Source organism: Dendrobates tinctorius, unplaced genomic scaffold (genome assembly GCF_039654945.1).
Source record: "Dendrobates tinctorius isolate UK_male_01 unplaced genomic scaffold, ASM3965494v1 ptg000005l, whole genome shotgun sequence".
Taxonomy (NCBI): domain Eukaryota; kingdom Metazoa; phylum Chordata; class Amphibia; order Anura; family Dendrobatidae; genus Dendrobates; species Dendrobates tinctorius.
Window position 1 is genome coordinate 30,242,714 of NW_027361673.1, and position 16,513 is coordinate 30,259,226.

General features: G+C 46.1%; 1 protein-coding gene across 1 annotated transcript in view; it reads right to left on the reverse strand.

Moving 5' to 3' along the window:
- Positions 1-16,281, reverse strand: part of MTURN (maturin, neural progenitor differentiation regulator homolog) — a 32,051-nt gene extending 15,770 nt beyond the window's left edge. The window contains exon 1 of the mRNA XM_073569170.1: positions 15,810-16,281. Within this exon, the coding sequence (XP_073425271.1) occupies positions 15,810-15,971 (162 nt within the window). The 5' untranslated portion in view covers positions 15,972-16,281. The remainder of the gene's footprint in view (positions 1-15,809) is intronic.
- Between the last annotated feature and the right edge of the window lie 232 nt (positions 16,282-16,513).

Below are 16,513 nucleotides of genomic sequence, written 5' to 3' on the forward strand. Positions count from 1 at the left end.
ATAAAGTGCAGCACAGATTCATCTCCACAGCACTGCCTCACTTGTTGTGAGTTCATTTTCCCCTTCACTACTGAGGCCCGGGGAACTCCCTCTTCTGGTAAAGAAAGGTAGTGAGCCTGATTATCAAGCACCTGAGGCTGATGATGATGACTGGCTGAGTGGAGTTACTGACCGGATATAAGGCTGCCGACGCCCTTCTGCCCTGCGGGTGATTTCTCCGTGGGATCCTTGGAGACCAGTCTGAATTCCTGCTCCTCTAAAGCTAAGTTTGCTGCTCGGCTTTTTGCATTGGTGCTTTGACTTTGTTTTGCTTTGTTTTTCTGGATTTCTGCCATTCCCTGCTGGGGTGTGCTGAATTCCTTTAGCTCTGTCTTCTGAAAATACCTGAGTGCTGATTTAGTTTTTGAAGCCTAGCTGCTTCAGGGCCTTTTTCATATCAGCTTGTTGGCTTATGTCTTTGATAGGGTTTGGCAGATTGCAGACAGCAGCCTTCCTGTCCTTTCCTATCTAGGTAGTTTTGGGCCCCGTCTTTGCTCAGTCTATCTTTCTGTCTGTGTTAGTGTTTTCATCTTGCTTCACCGTCATTATATGTTGGGGGCTGCCTATTGCTTTGGGGTCTGCTCTGGGGCAGTTTAGATTTCCCCTTTCTTTCTTTAGGCCTATTTAATTCTCCGGCTGTGATCGAGGGGTCTAGGGCATCGTAGGAACCCCCCACGGCTACTGCTAGTGTGTTGATAGGTTCAGGGGTCTGCAATCTGATAGTTGCCAACTTCTCTGGTTTTCTGGACTTAGCTTGTATTTCTGTTTTTGCCTCCTACGGTGACTCACTCATAACACTCACTACTGAGCGTGTACATAAAGTGCAGCACAGATTCATCTCCACAGCACTGCCTTACTACTGAGCCTGTACATAAAGTGCAGCACAGATTCATCTCCACAGCACTGGTCACTACTGAGCATGTACATAAAGTGCAGCACAGATTCATCTCCACAGCACTGGTCACTACTGAGCATGTACATAAAGTGCAGCACACATTCATCTCCACAGTACTGCCTCACTACTGAGCATGTACATAAAGTGCAGTACAGATTCATCTCCACAGCACTGCCTCACTACTGAGCCTGTACATAAAGTGCAGCACAGATTCATCTCCACAGCACTGCCTCACTACTGAGCCTGTACATAAAGTGCAGCACAGATTCATCTCCACAGCACTGCCTCACTACTGAGCCTGTACATAAAGTGCAGCACAGATTAATCTCCACAGCCCTGCCTCACTACTGAGCCTATACATAAAGTGCAGCACACATTCATCTCCACAGTACTGCCTCACTACTGAGCCTGTACATAAAGTGCAGCACAGATCCATCTCTACAGCCCTGCCTCACTACTGAGCATGTACATAAAGTGCAGCACAGATTAATCTCCACAGCTCTGCCTCACTACTGAGCATGCGCATAAAGTGCAGCACAGATTCATCTCCACAGCACTGCCTCACTACTGAGCATGTACATATAGTGCAGCACAGATTCATCTCCACAGTACTGCCTCACTACTGAGCATGTGCATAAAGTGCAGCACAGATTCATCTCCACAGTACTGCCTCACTACTGAGCATGTGCATAAAGTGCAGCACAGATTCATCTCCACAGCCCTGCCTCACTACTGAGCCTATACATAAAGTGCAGCACAGATTCATCTCCACAGCTCTGCCTCACTACTGAGCATGTACATAAAGTGCAGCACAGATTCATCTAAGCTAAAAGCAGAGATCCTTAGATCAGGAACAGAACAGACATTTATAGGTCATTTTATAACTTTCCCAAATTCTTATGAAAAAATGTACTGCACATATTACATTGTACTAATGTCCCCAATTTATTATATACGGTATCTTAGGAGTCGGAATTGGCCCATTTTATACTAACTCCACCAAAATAGACACCGACTGACTCCACGACCCTGGTCTTGACGGGAAGTAGGAGAATCGCCGGCAGGAGAACTCTGTGACCACTCTGTGGCTAGAGAGATCGTCACACAGCAGATCAGGCAGGTAAGGCTTGCCGATAAATGCTTAGCAACTTAAGAGAAAAAAAAATCCCTGACAACACTTTTAAATGAGTTCAGTGGAATTTTTTGAGTTACATCCCCTACTGCAGGGCATCACTACTTTCAAGCTACAAGTGGCGACCAAAAATTTGACCAATATGGTAGTTATATAGCACAAACCGCAGGAGCTCAGCTATAGATGAAGTATGGCTCCTGCTGGGGATGGGGGCACAACTCCAGTGGTATTCTTGGGGTGTAACTATATGCTGATTGCAGTAAACTATTGCAGACAGTTGGGTGGCTGCAAAAAAAAAAAAAAGTGTCTTTTAAAAAAAAAAAAAAAATTATTTTAAAGTCCACGTCCTAAAAATTGAGCATTTTATTGGCCAAAAATAAGGATGGCACTCCCATAAAAGTCTATGATTAAGCAGCGCTCCCTAAAATGTCCCTAATGGCACTTTTGATTGCTCAGATGATTACTCTGGATCAATATATTTTGAAAAGAAATGCATCTAAATTCCTTGCACTTCTGCATTTTTCAAACAAAAATTTTGGTGAATATGTATATAAAGGGACAACCTCAATGAGCATTGTAGTGACCTCCTTAAACAGGGCAGAGCAGCGAGCCTGAGCAGTAGCCGCGACAGGAAGGAAAGAACAGGAGGACGTCATCGTTAGAAGAAGGAAGGCGCTGGACAGTACCATGACACCAATCGGACCAAAACCGGACCCGGAATGCCCCCCGGGTGAGTATAATCTAACTTATTTATCTTAGCTTTCAAATTACATCGGGGCATATCTACAGCATTCCAGAATGCTGTAGATAAGTCTCGTGATGGCGGTGCCGGCAGGTGATGGGCGAAAAATAGGGTGACTGATTCCCTTTAACCTACAGATTAACAGCAGTTTTTCAAATGACAGGTTCCCTTTAAACGGTCAACCAGAAACTGAAGCATGAAATTGACATAACTCATCAGAAATGGTTGGAAAGCACAATCATCCGAGCGGAGGATTTTTATTTATTTATTTTTTAAGCATTGAAATAGCAGTATATTCTGCAGGGTGACGTTTGGGATACATACATAGATCATCCAAGAATTCTTAAAAGAGAATCTGTCAAAGATTTCACCCCCAAATTAATTATAAGTGCATGTACGGTGTCATGTAAACGTTTGGCAACCCTTGTCAAAATTACTGTTATTGTGAACAGTTAAAGGGAATCTGTCACCCTATTTTTGCCCTATGAGATGCGGCACAGCCATCAGGGGCTTATCTACAGCATTCTGTAATGCTGTAGATAAGCCCCCGATGTAACCTGAAAGATAAGAAAAATGAGTGAATGAAAAAAAACAAACTAAAAATGGTGAGTGATACACCTGGTAGGAATAATGTGCACAATAAAATAAAAATGAGAAAAATTGCTGTATTAAAAATGCCTTTATTATACAGATCGCACAACAACATAAAAGATATACTTGTATTAATAATGCAAAAAGGCAATTAAACTGCTTTTAATTATGAGAATAATCTAGGATCTTGCAATTGCATATAATAGATCCACAAATATAACAGTGATCCCTATACTTCACAGGCCTGGTGCAGAAAATAGAAGGGTAAATGGTTTAAGCAGCATTGAAGTGTAGAAACTGCAAGCAAATATAATCTATTCTGAAATAGTAATCAGTGTGCAAAAATGCAACATATTATGATGAATATCTAAAATGTGCAAAAAAATGCAAATAGTACAAAAGTGCAGATTGCCAATAAACCATAAAAAATATATATGGAGTTGGCACAAAGTGCTAAAAATGTGCAATGAGGTGCCAATTAAAACAATTTTATACACACAAAATTCAAGATGAAAACAATTGTAATATATGGGGATTATATATGAACTGCTGCAGATAGTAATCACACAAGTGAGAAAGCGCTGACAACCAAGCCTAAGCGTGGCGCTAATAATAGCGGTAAAATCCAATTACCTGCTAGCTCAGGATGTATGGGGGAAGCGGTGTGCCAATTTAACGCCCCCCGACACACGTTTCGGAAGTCTCCTTCGTCAGGGAGATGGTAAGGGTATGTGCACAATCTGCGGATTCTGCTGCGCATCCGCAGCCGATTTGGCTCTGCGGGTCCGCAGCAGATTCTGCTGCGTTGTACAGTACCTTTATTTCCTATGGAAATAAAAAAACGCTGTGCACATGCTGCGGATTTTTACGCGCAGGTTTGCTGCGGGTTACAATCCGCAGCATGTCAATTCTTTGTGCAGATTCCGCTGCGGTTTCACACCTTATCATTATGAGGTGTGAAACCGCAGGGCAAAACCGCAGGCTAATCCGCAGGTAAACCGCAGGACTTTTGTCCTGCGGATTTTTCAACAAAATCCGCACAACCTAAAAACTACGTGGGCACATAGCCTAAGTGATCGGTAGCAAAGGTTATTTATAGAGTAATGCATTCGGGGTAGGAGACAACACGGCGCATGCGCCGTCAGCGTCAATCATGAAGCGGCATAGCAGACGGCATCACACAAACAAGCACCGCCCAGGGGCGTGTTATGTGAAAGACGCCGCTGCTATGCAACAAACCGGCACGCTAGGCTGCTCATGCGCACAGCTCGACCCAGGATGCATTGTGACACAGACAAGCCGTCTAAGGCCTCTTTCACACATCAGGTTTTCGCCTTCAGGCGCGATCCGGCGCTTTTGACAGAAACCGGATCCGGCGAAATGCAATGCCGGATCCGGTTTCCCCCCCATTGACTTGCATTTGCGCCGGATCGCGCCGGATGGCCATGCGTTTCATCCGGTTTTCGCCGGATCCGGCAATGTGTCCGGATCCGGCGTCTGGAAAAAACGTCTACTGTAACGGATCCGGCGCGTCCGGCTTTTTCACACAATGGAAGCCTATGAGCGCCGCAATGCGCCGGATCCGGCGAAAGCCGGATCCGGTGGCCGGATCCGTTTTTTTTGGTCTGAGCATGCTCAGTAGCCACAAGGGTCAATTTTAAAAACCGGATCCGGCGTAATCCGTCGAAAAACGGATAGAAAAACGGATGAACCGGATGAGACGGATCCGGTTTTGTCTGTCAAGAAAAAGACGGATCCGGCAGAAAACCGGATCCGTCACATCCGGTTTTACAAAACATTTGCCGGATCCGGCGTTCCGGCACGACGCCGGATCGTGCCTGACGCCGAAAACCTGATGTGTGAAAGTAGCCTAACAAATCGTTTTTTTCGCGGTAAAAAACGCATCAAAGTGCAAAATGCATAGAAATTAATGGGAAGCTTATTTTTAGCGGTTTTATTGGGAAAACCGCTAAAAAAAAGCTGTGTGTGAACACAGCCTTAGGCTTGGTTGTCAGCGCTTTCTCACATGAGTGATTACTATCTGCAGCAGTTCATATATAATCCCCATATATTGCAATTGTTTTCATCTTGAATTTTATGTGTATCAAATTGTTTTAATTGGCACCTTTTCGCACATTGCAGATTTTTAGCACTTTGTGCCAACTCCATATATATTTTTTATGGTTTATTGGCAATCTGCACTTTTATACTATTTGCATTTTTTTGCACATTCTAGATATTCATCATAATATGTTGCGTTTTTGCACACTGATTACTATTTCAGAATAGATTATATTTGCTTGCAGTTTTTACACTTCAATGCTGCTTAAACCATTTACCCTTCTATTTTCTGCACCAGGCCTGTGAAGTATAGGGATCACTGTTATATTTGCGGATCTATTATATGCAATTACAAGATCCTACATTATTCTCTTTATTAAAAGTGGTTTAATTGCATTTTTGCATTAATATTTGCATTATTAATACAAGTATATCTTATGTTGTTGTGCCGATCTGTATAATAAAGGCATTTTTAATACAGCAATTTTTCTCATTTTTATTTTATTGTGCACATTATCCCTACCAGGTGTATCACTCACCGTTTTCAGTTTGTTTTTTTCATTTATCACCGGATGGTTTGCCATCCATCCACTCGGGAAAAGGACACATTGAAAACATTATTCCACTTCTAATTGATATCACTGTGTTCCCCCTTCTAAATAAGAAAAATGAGTTAGATTATACTCACCGGAGGGCGTGGTCCGGTGTGGTGGGTGTTGCAGTTTGGTGCCTTCCATCTTCTAGCGATGACGTCCTCCTCCTTACTTCTGCCGCGGCTCCTGCGCAGGCGTACTTTATCTGCGCTGTTGAGGGCAGATAAAGTACTGCAGTGCGCAGGCACTGGACCTCTCTTACCTTTTCCGGCGCCTGTGCACTGGAGTACTCTGCTCTGCCTTCAACAGAGCAGATATACAGTAGTACGCCTGCGCAGGAGCCACGGCAGAAGGAAGAAGGATGTCATCACTAAAAGATAGGAGGAGTCGGTCCGGACCGCGACATCCATCGGACCGGACCCCCGGGTGAGTATAATATAACTCGTTTTTCTTATCTTTCAGGTTACATCGGGGGCTTATCTACAGCATTACAGAATGTTGTAGATAAGCCCCTGATGGCGGTGGCCACATCTCATAGGGCAAAAATAAGTTGACAGATTCCGGTTTACTGTTCACAATAATAGTAATTTTGACAAGGGTTGCCAAACGTTTACATGACACCGTACATGCACTTATTAATTTGGGGGTGAAATCTTTGACAGATTCCCTTTAAACAATTTGAAGAGAAAATTAGCTCTAAAAGGCCGAAAGTTAAGATGACACATTTCCTTTGTAGTTTAGGCCAAAAAATATACACTGCTCAAAAAAATAAAAAAGGAACACTTAACAGAATATTACTCCAACTGAATCTATCTTCTGTGAAATCAAACTGTCCAACTAGGAAGCAACACTGATTGACAATCAATTTCACCACATACTGTTGTTCAAATGGAATAGACAACAGATGGAAATTATTGGCAATTATCAAGACACTCTCAATAAAGGAGTGGTTCTGCAGGTGGGGACCACAGACCACATCTCACTACCAATGCTTTCTGGCTGATGTTTTGGTCACTTTTGAATGTTGGCTGTGCTTGCACACTCGTGGTAGAATGAGACGGACTCTACAACACACACAAGTGGCTCAGGTAGTGCAGCTCATTCAGGATGGCACATCAATGCTAGCTGTGGCAAGAAGGTTTGCTGTGTCTGTCAGTGTAGTGTCCAGAGGCTGGAAGCGCTACCAGGAGACAGGCCAGTACACCAGGAGATGTGGAGGGGGCCATAGGAGGGCAACAACCCAGCAGCAGGACCGCTACCTCTGTCTTTATGCAAGGAGGAACTGGAGGAGCACTGCCAGAGCCCTGCAAAATGACCTCCAGCAGGCCACAAATGAGCACGTGTCTGCACAAACGGTTAGAAACCAACTCCATGAGGATGGTCTGAGGGCCCGACGTCCACAGATGGGGGTTGTGCTAACAGCCCAACACTGTCCAGGACACTTGGCATTTGCCACAGAACAGCAGGATTGGCAAAGTCGCCACTGGCGCCCTGTGCTCTTCACAGATGAAAGCAGGTTCACACTGAGCACATATGACAGATATGACAGAGTCTGGACATGCCGTGGAGAGCGATCTGCTGCCTGCAACATCCTTCAGCATGACCGGTTTGGCAGTGGGTCAGTAATGGTGTGGGGTGGCATTTCTTTGGAGGGCCGCACAGCCCTCCATTTGCTCGCCAGAGGTAGTCTGACTGCCACTAGGTACCGAGATGAGATCCTTAGACCCCTTGTGAGACCATATGCTGGTGCGGTTGGCCCTGGGTTCCTCCTAGTACAGGACAATGCCAGACCTCATGTGGCTGGAGTGTGTCAGCAGTTCCTGCAAGATGTAGGCATTGAAGTTATGTATTGGCCTGCACGTTCCCCAGACCTGTATCCGATTGAGCACATCTGGGACATCATGTCTCACTCCATCCACCAACGTCAGGTTGCATTACGGACTGTTCAGAAGTTGGCTGATGCTTTAGTCCAGGTCTGGGAGGAGATAACGCAGGAGGCCATTCGCCGCCTCATCAGGAGCATGCCCAGGCGCTGTACAGTAGGGAGGTCATACAGGCACGTGGAGGCCACACATAATACTGAGCATCTTTTCCTTGTCATGAGGCATTTCCACTGAAGTTGGATCAGCCTGTAATTTGATTTTCCACTTTGATTTTGAGTATCATTCCAAATCCAGACCTCCATGGGATATTCATTTTGATTTACATTGATAATTGTTCTGAACACATTCCACTATGCAATGAATAAAAATTTGCAACTGGAATATTTCATTCAGCGATATCTAGGATGTGGTATTTTAGTGTTCCCTTTATTTTTTTGAGCAGTGTATATCTATTTTCATCTTTTACATTTTTAAAATTACAAAAAGTAAAAAGGGCCGATGCAGAAGTTTGGGCTCCCTTCAAGATTAGTATCTAGTAGAACCCCTTTTGCAATGATCACAGCTTGTAAATACTTTTTGTAGCCAGCCAAGAGTCTTTCAATTCTTATTTTAGGGATTTTCCGCCATTCTTCCTTGGGAAATTCTTCCAGTCCTGAGAGATTCCTGGGTCGTCTTGCAGGCACTGCTATTTTGTGGTCTAGCCACAGATTTTCAATGATGCTCAGATCAGAGGACTGTAAGGGCCATTGTAAAATCTTCAGCTTGCTCATTTTGTGGTAGTGTATTGTGAATTTTTACCTGTGTTTAGGATCATTATCCATTTGTAGAAGCTATCCTCTTTTCAACTTCAGTTTTTTGTTTTTTTTTTACAAATGGTGTTATGCTTCAATCAAGATTTTTTTGAAATTTCATTGAATACATTCTTCCATCTATCCGCGAAGTGTTCCCCGTGCCATTGGCTGCAACACAACCCAAAGCCTGATTAAGCATCAGGATGGGGCAATAGTTGGCAAGATGTTCTTTTCCTGAAATTCTGTGCCCTTTTTTCTCCACACATACCTTTGATCTTTGTGGCCAAAAAGTTCTATTTCAACCTCATTGGTCTACAGAACTTGTTTTTTTTAAAATGCATCAGGCTTGTTTGATGTGCTTTTGCATACTTCTGAAGCAGGAGAGGTTTTCTTCTGATGACTTCTTTGATGAAGGCCCTAATTGTGCAGGTGTCTCTGAACAGTAGGACAATGTACCGCAACTGCAGAGTTTGCTAAATCTTTCTGAAGGTCTTTTGCAGTCCAGCAGGGATTCAGATTTGCCTCTCTAGCAATACTACAAGCAAATAAATGTCCACATTGTAGAAATCTGTGTACAACCACTCTGAAAGCTGACGGATTTGTATTCTTTTTTTGCAAAGCTCTCAGCTAGATAAAAGACTTGCAGACATTCTACAGCAGCATGTCAACAGAATTTTTATTTTTAAAGGCAAATTTAGACAGTTGCTTAATTTTGCAGATTGCACAAAGATCTACAGTCACTTCACCTGTTTTAAAGGCGACAACTGGCACCAGTCATAAGATGAGTTACATTAGGCAGCAAGTGAACTAGCTGTTCTTGAATTAACTGTGCTCAAAGCAGGAAAGCCATCAAGGGCCATATTATAATGTTCAGAAGACCACATCATCAGGGCCGGACTGGGACTAAAATTCAGCCCTGGCATTTGAAATTACACAGGCCCACTAGTCACATGGTGACTATATAATATCTTTGTACACTTGTAGGTTACAAGAAGTGAGAGGAGACTATACGACTATATAACATGTAGTCAGAGCTGTGCCCAGTATTTCAGCTCAGTCCTATTTATTGCTTTTAGGTACAGGTCCCCTTTTGTACGCACGATGACAGAATTCCTGGCAGAACTGCTATCCATTGGGCAACCAGACCCCCTGGTCATAGCCGCCCCCATCATACCTCCCAAGTTTTGAAGAAGGGAAAGAGGGACAAAGTGGCAGGTATTAACATGCGAGACACTAAAAGAGATACTGGAAGTGAGGTTCGTTGGATGCAGTGAAGAGCAGGAGGCAGAGAAGGTGTTAACAGAGTTTACTTTAAACAGGATTTTGGATACTCCATACCTCCCAACTTTTGACGAAGGGAAAGAGGGACAAAGGATGACGCACTCAGCACGTCGCGGCAAATTTTAGGCCACGTCCCGGCCACACCCATTTTACAACTAGTCACACCCATGTCCACGCCCAACCGCACCCATTTAACACTGCTGATCACACTGACTGGTACTGAGGGTACAGTGGCTGGCATTATGGGCACACTGACTGGCACTAAGGAAGAGAGACAGAGAGAGAGAAAGGAGAGCGAGAGAGAGAGAGAGAGAAAGGAGAGCGAGAGAGAGAGAGAGAGAAAGGAGAGCGAGAGAGAGAGAGAGAGAGAGAGAAAGGAGAGCGAGAGAGAGAGAGAGAGAGAGAAAGGAGAGCGAGAGAGAGAGAGAGAGAGAAAGGAGAGCGAGAGAGAGAGAGAGAGAGAGAGAGAAAGGAGAGCGAGAGAGAGAGAGAGAGAGAGAGAGAAAGGAGAGCGAGAGAGAGAGAGAGAGAGAGAGAGAAAGGAGAGCGAGAGAGAGAGAGAGAAAGGAGAGAGAGAGAGAGAGAGAGAGAAAGGAGAGCGAGAGAGAGAGAGAGAGAGAGAAAGGAGAGCGAGAGAGAGAGAGAGAAAGGAGAGCGAGAGAGAGAGAGAGAAAGGAGAGCGAGAGAGAGAGAGAGAGAGAAAGGAGAGCGAGAGAGAGAGAGAGAGAGAGAGAAAGGAGAGCGAGAGAGAGAGAGAGAGAGAGAAAGGAGAGCGAGAGAGAGAGAGAGAGAGAGAAAGGAGAGCGAGAGAGAGAGAGAGAGAGAAAGGAGAGCGAGAGAGAGAGAGAGAGAGAAAGGAGAGCGAGAGAGAGAGAGAGAAAGGAGAGCGAGAGAGAGAGAGAGAGAAAGGAGAGCGAGAGAGAGAGAGAGAGAGAGAGAAAGGAGAGCGAGAGAGAGAGAGAGAGAAAGGAGAGCGAGAGAGAGAGAGAGAGAGAAAGGAGAGCGAGAGAGAGAGAGAGAGAAAGGAGAGCGAGAGAGAGAGAGAGAGAGAGAAAGGAGAGCGAGAGAGAGAGAGAGAAAGGAGAGCGAGAGAGAGAGAGAGAGAGAGAGAAAGGAGAGCGAGAGAGAGAGAGAGAGAAAGGAGAGCGAGAGAGAGAGAGAGAGAAAGGAGAGCGAGAGAGAGAGAGAGAGAAAGGAGAGCGAGAGAGAGAGAGAGAAAGGAGAGCGAGAGAGAGAGAGAGAAAGGAGAGCGAGAGAGAGAGAGAGAAAGGAGAGCGAGAGAGAGAGAGAGAAAGGAGAGCGAGAGAGAGAGAGAGAAAGGAGAGCGAGAGAGAGAGAGAAAGGAGAGCGAGAGAGAGAGAGAAAGGAGAGCGAGAGAGAGAGAGAAAGGAGAGCGAGAGAGAGAGAGAAAGGAGAGCGAGAGAGAGAGAGAAGAAAGAACAGAGAGAGAGAAGAAAGAACAGAGAGAGAGAAGAAAGAACAGAGAGAGAGAAGAAAGAACAGAGAGAGAGAAGAAAGAACAGAGAGAGAGAAGAAAGAACAGAGAGAGAAGAAAGAACAGAGAGAGAGAAGAAAGAACAGAGAGAGAGAAAGAGGGGAAAGAAAGAACAGAGAGAAAGAAAGAAAGAAAGAAACAGAGAGAAAGAGGAAACAAAGAGGAAAGAAAAAGAAAGAGGGGAAAGAAAGAAAAAAGAAAAAGATTAGAGAGAGAAAGAAAGAACAGAGAGAGAGAAAGAAAATGAGGGAAAGAGAACAGAGAATGAGAAAGAACAGAGAAAGAAAGAAACAGAGAGAAAGAAATAAAGATATATTCTATAAAGATACTATAGCAGCCCGGCTCCCATTGTAGTGCCCACCTGAGCCTCCCGATGCAGGACATACCATGATCCGCTCACATGGCCGGCATCCCCGATTCCAAGGCGATCCTGATGTCTGCGCTGTCGGAGGAGGACATGGTGATGTATTTGAAGCATTCCTAGTTCCGTCACAATCTCCTCATGAAGTTATCTCATTTCCGGTCAGCTTCCAGCACATCCCTTCAGGTGGAACGTCATGTGCGAGTTTTAAAATGCTCCTCGGGGCTCTACCGTGTACTCCTGTGTCCGTGGGAACAGCCTGTTTTGTATGGTTCGTACACACTTGGCTCCGGTCATCCCATACACATTTCTCATGCTAGGTCGTGGATGGAGTGTGCGTGGGGGGGGGGGGGGGCGTGGATGGAGTGCGTGGGGGGGGGGGGGGGGCGCGCGAGGATGGAGTGTGTGGGGAGGGCAGGTCTCATGCTAGGGCGAGAATGGAGTGCCAATGGCCGCATCAGCTGGCAAGCGGCCTCCAATGACTGGGCGCTGCCACCCGCGGCCCACATGACAGCAGCCCAGCGGGAAAATGCCCTGTTGGGTATATTACCAATCCGGGCCTGCACATCATAGAATTTCCAAAACAGCATGTCTTGTGGAGCGTTCATGCTACGTAGCGGTTAGTACCTAGCAATAGAGATCTAAATAAGAATAACCTGTGAACCAGCGACAGGGTCACGGATGCCCAAGGGAAATGTATATACATGGGGAGCGAAGATTAGCCTGTCTGGTCCCGTCCTATTATAGAAAAGCGTCAGAGCACACTGAGCTTGCTGCAATTGGGGGTCCGTAGCTGATGATCAGACAGAGTCCCCATACTGAACCTTGTGCACCGCCAAAAGCAGATTACCCATGCAGGAGTGAAAGATTGTGGCTGGTTCAGATGAATGAAGTTCTCTTTTTCATTATGTCGACAGCATATCACTTACATGGTGAACAGTTGTCACCAAGATGCTCTGGAGAATCGACGCACAGGTTATCGAGGAGACTGGGAATGTAATTTCTCCATTGCCAGCATCTGCTGTAATGGGACTGCACTGGGATGACATCCGAGTGCAATCGATCTTTCACAAGCGCCTTTAGACTTGTATGGGTGCATGCGATCCGATTCTCGGATGCAATCTCAACTAGCTGCCGAATCGGAAAGTAATCACTGATCTAGAAAATTAGGAAGGGGAAAGGGAAATTTGTGCTCTCCAAAATAGTCCTGTAAGCCGGTCGTGCCTAGGGATCAAATGGCTGACCACCATGTGTTGCAAACATGAAAAGAGAAGGAAGATCCGGCACTGGAGACTTGATAAAATCCACGATGAGTTTTATTCACATAATTTCATGATAAAACCATAAAGGGGAAAACAGACCCCCACGCCTGACGCGTTTCGAACCTTACACCAGGTTCTTCCTCAGAGACATGAGGAAGAACCTGGTGTAAGGTTCGAAACGCATCAGGCGTGGGGGTCTGTTTTCCCCTTTATGGTTTTATCATGAAATTATGTGAATAAAACTCATCGTAGATTTTATCAAGTCTCCAGTGCCGGATCTTCCTTCTCTTTTCATAATCACTGATCTACACTGCCCCATAGAACAACATTGGACTGCGTGCTATCTGATAAAACATTGCATGGCACTCGGCCGTGTTATACGCTCGTGTGAGCGAAGTCTTATGGTGAGAAACCTCGGGTCCAGACATTCACTGATGTTACTTTAATATGTAGCACCTACTAAAAGAATGTTGCAGAGCAAGGACACATTATATGGCCATCAGCTTCCCCAATACCAGTGTCCTCCTTCACTTCAAATAAATGGTCATGAATGGTTGAACAAAACTGGCATCCCTTAATCTGATTGAGTTTTTGGGATGTGCTGGAGAAACAAGTCCAATCCATGGAAAACCCATGTCATGAAACATCTTGAGGTCACATACATTTTTTTTTTTCACGTCCAATTCACAATGAAGAAATTATTTATTGAACGGGTTGTTCCGAGTGTTGGTTAGTGGCAGTTTTATGTTTTTTGTGATGTGCCGCGCTCTTCAGCTCAGTTCAGGCTGCCTCTCATGGATCCTTTAGAAATGGAGACGCTGATACTAAAGTAAACAAGAGCTGAGTGTAGGTTATATGCACTAAACCACAAACTGACACCTTAGTGATTACATCACTGGGTTAAAAACAAACTCTGCTTTACCCACCCTACCTGGGTCCAGTGGCACGTTTCCATCACTGCTATCAGTGTCTGCTATTGTCGGCAGTACTGAGGTGGCAGGCCATCGAAAAGTCATCATCCGAGTGATGTGCGTTATACCTGGACGCCGGTAATGGAGGAGATGGAGAAATTCACTTCTCCTCCTCCTCAGCAGCTGTGCTCCGATCCTATTTGTGCGATCTCGGAGCACAGTCGCATCACACTCGGCTCCTGCTTGCAGCAGAGCAAGAGCCGAGAGTCATTAGCATATTGCATCTGATTCACTCGCATCGGATGCCATAGCTAGTGTGACGCCGGCCTAAAACAAACTGCAGCAAGAGGAAAAGGGTTTGCCAAAACCATAAAACCCTTTTAAAGGCATTTTCCCGATATGACAAGATAGTCACTTAAAATAGAGGACAACTTGTTAAGGCTTACGATGCCCCCTGACAAACAAGGGCGAAACGTACATTGGGGCGGCAGAGACACATGGAAAATAGGAATTTTTAAACTACTATGGATATACTTTAAATTGGACAACCATATTATATATGGGATTATTAATATCCCCTCATCATACGATATCAAGCTCAGTCTTGTTATCTAGGCCATTCTAATTACTATGTATGTGCTGAATTAACCCTTATAGGTGCCATTCCATCATACGCAACACTTTACTACAATTTTGGTTGCATTTGATGATTTTATTAACTTTCGTAAACATTTTTTTTGGATAAAATATAATCTCTGTATTGGGCTTTTCTTTATGCCCTCTGCTAGTAGGCGTCTCTGATGATAAGGAGCCTGCCGAAAACTCTTCCTGAAAGTACATGAAGTGTAAAGCTGAAAAATTCCTAGTGGCCAGTGTGAAAAAAACAATGGATTTTTTTTAAATGCATGTAACAAAAACACTGATTTAGAGAGGTCATTTCTGACGATGACGTCCATTTAACTTTGAGAAGCGAAGCTAAGGACGCAGGTAATGGACCATTCAAGTCTTCACACACGGGGGCAGCACACACCAGTGTTTCTTTTCCGCTGGCAATGCCCTCTATCATTATTTTACAAGATCTGCTATAAGCTCTATGGAATATCATACTCCGGTGACCAAAAATTACCCAGAACCAATGATACCATGTGACACAGATAAATGATGACATCCCGCTTATTCTTCCACCTCTGGAGTTAACAGCTCTTTACTTGGGATTAAAAACAAAACCTACTATTAGGTGCCTGCTCACCTCTGTGCCCAGGGTGGGGGGAGGGTATGGGTCGCGCCCACCTATGTGCCCGGGGGCAGGGGGGTTGCTGCCTACCTATGTGCCCGGGGGCAGGGGGGTTGCTGCCTACCTATGTGCCCGGGGGCAGGGGGGTTGCTGCCTACCTATGTGCCCGGGGGCAGGGGGGTTGCTGCCTACCTATGTGCCCAGGGGCGGTGCCTGCCCACCACTGTGCAGGGTATTTATTGGAACAGCTGACCCAGTGAGTACTCTCCCAGGGCAGTGGCCTGACTGGTTCTGTGCCAGCAGGGGAGCAGCTGTTGCCTCTAATGTACGTGCTCCATGCATGGTGGTATGTGCTGCCCATACACACAGTGCCAGGCCTGAACCCTGCAGTGCAGCAGACAGGACACATGCCAGCCCATCACAAACACTAGGCCTATGGGACACACCATGGTAAGCCCCCGCCTGCACGCACGGCCATGCCCACCTCGGCCACCAGGCCTTGTCCGCAGCGCGGGCACCTGGCACATCGCATACTCACAAAATTGTCCCCGCAGCCGTTGTCAGGGCACAGCACGTAGAAGGAGACCCCGGGGTCGGCGTAGAAATCCATCCTCCGCTCCGTTTCCTCGGTGGCGATCAGATCGAAAGGGGTGTTCGAGCACCATTTGTCGGCGACGTCTGCCAGCTGCTGGAAATCCATCCTGGCCCGTGCCCACGCTGCGATCTCCCCGGTGACAGCTATGTATGCATTGTTTACATGCTGCTCATGGAGGGCGGGGGCAGAGAAGGCCGCGGCGGCGATGCAGCGGATGCTCGCGTATTGTTCACCTCCCCGGCCGCAGCTGCCGTGTGACGGAGATAATGCAGGTCGGTGACGTCACGGCAGGCCCTGCCTTGCGAACAGCTGGGTCGTCAGTCCCCGTGACGTCATTAAGGCGGTGCCCAACCGGCTGCTGAGAGGATGGAAGCTGCAGCATCCCCGGCGTTATAGCAGACCGGCTGCAGGGGCCGCCGGAGACCCGTGTGCTGCAGACAGCAGCGTGCATGGGGCACTTAAAGGGGAACGCTACCTATAAGCTGCTCTCTGGAGTATGAGGACGCCACACAAAGAGCCATTACCTCATGGTTTCTGCCACTGACCTGCTCTACACACTGGTGCAGGTTCCCTCAGGGTGGGCTCCAGGCTGTGGGGGTCCTGGGCTGCTGAGTTCCAGGCAAACAATTCATCCAGCACAAAGAGCT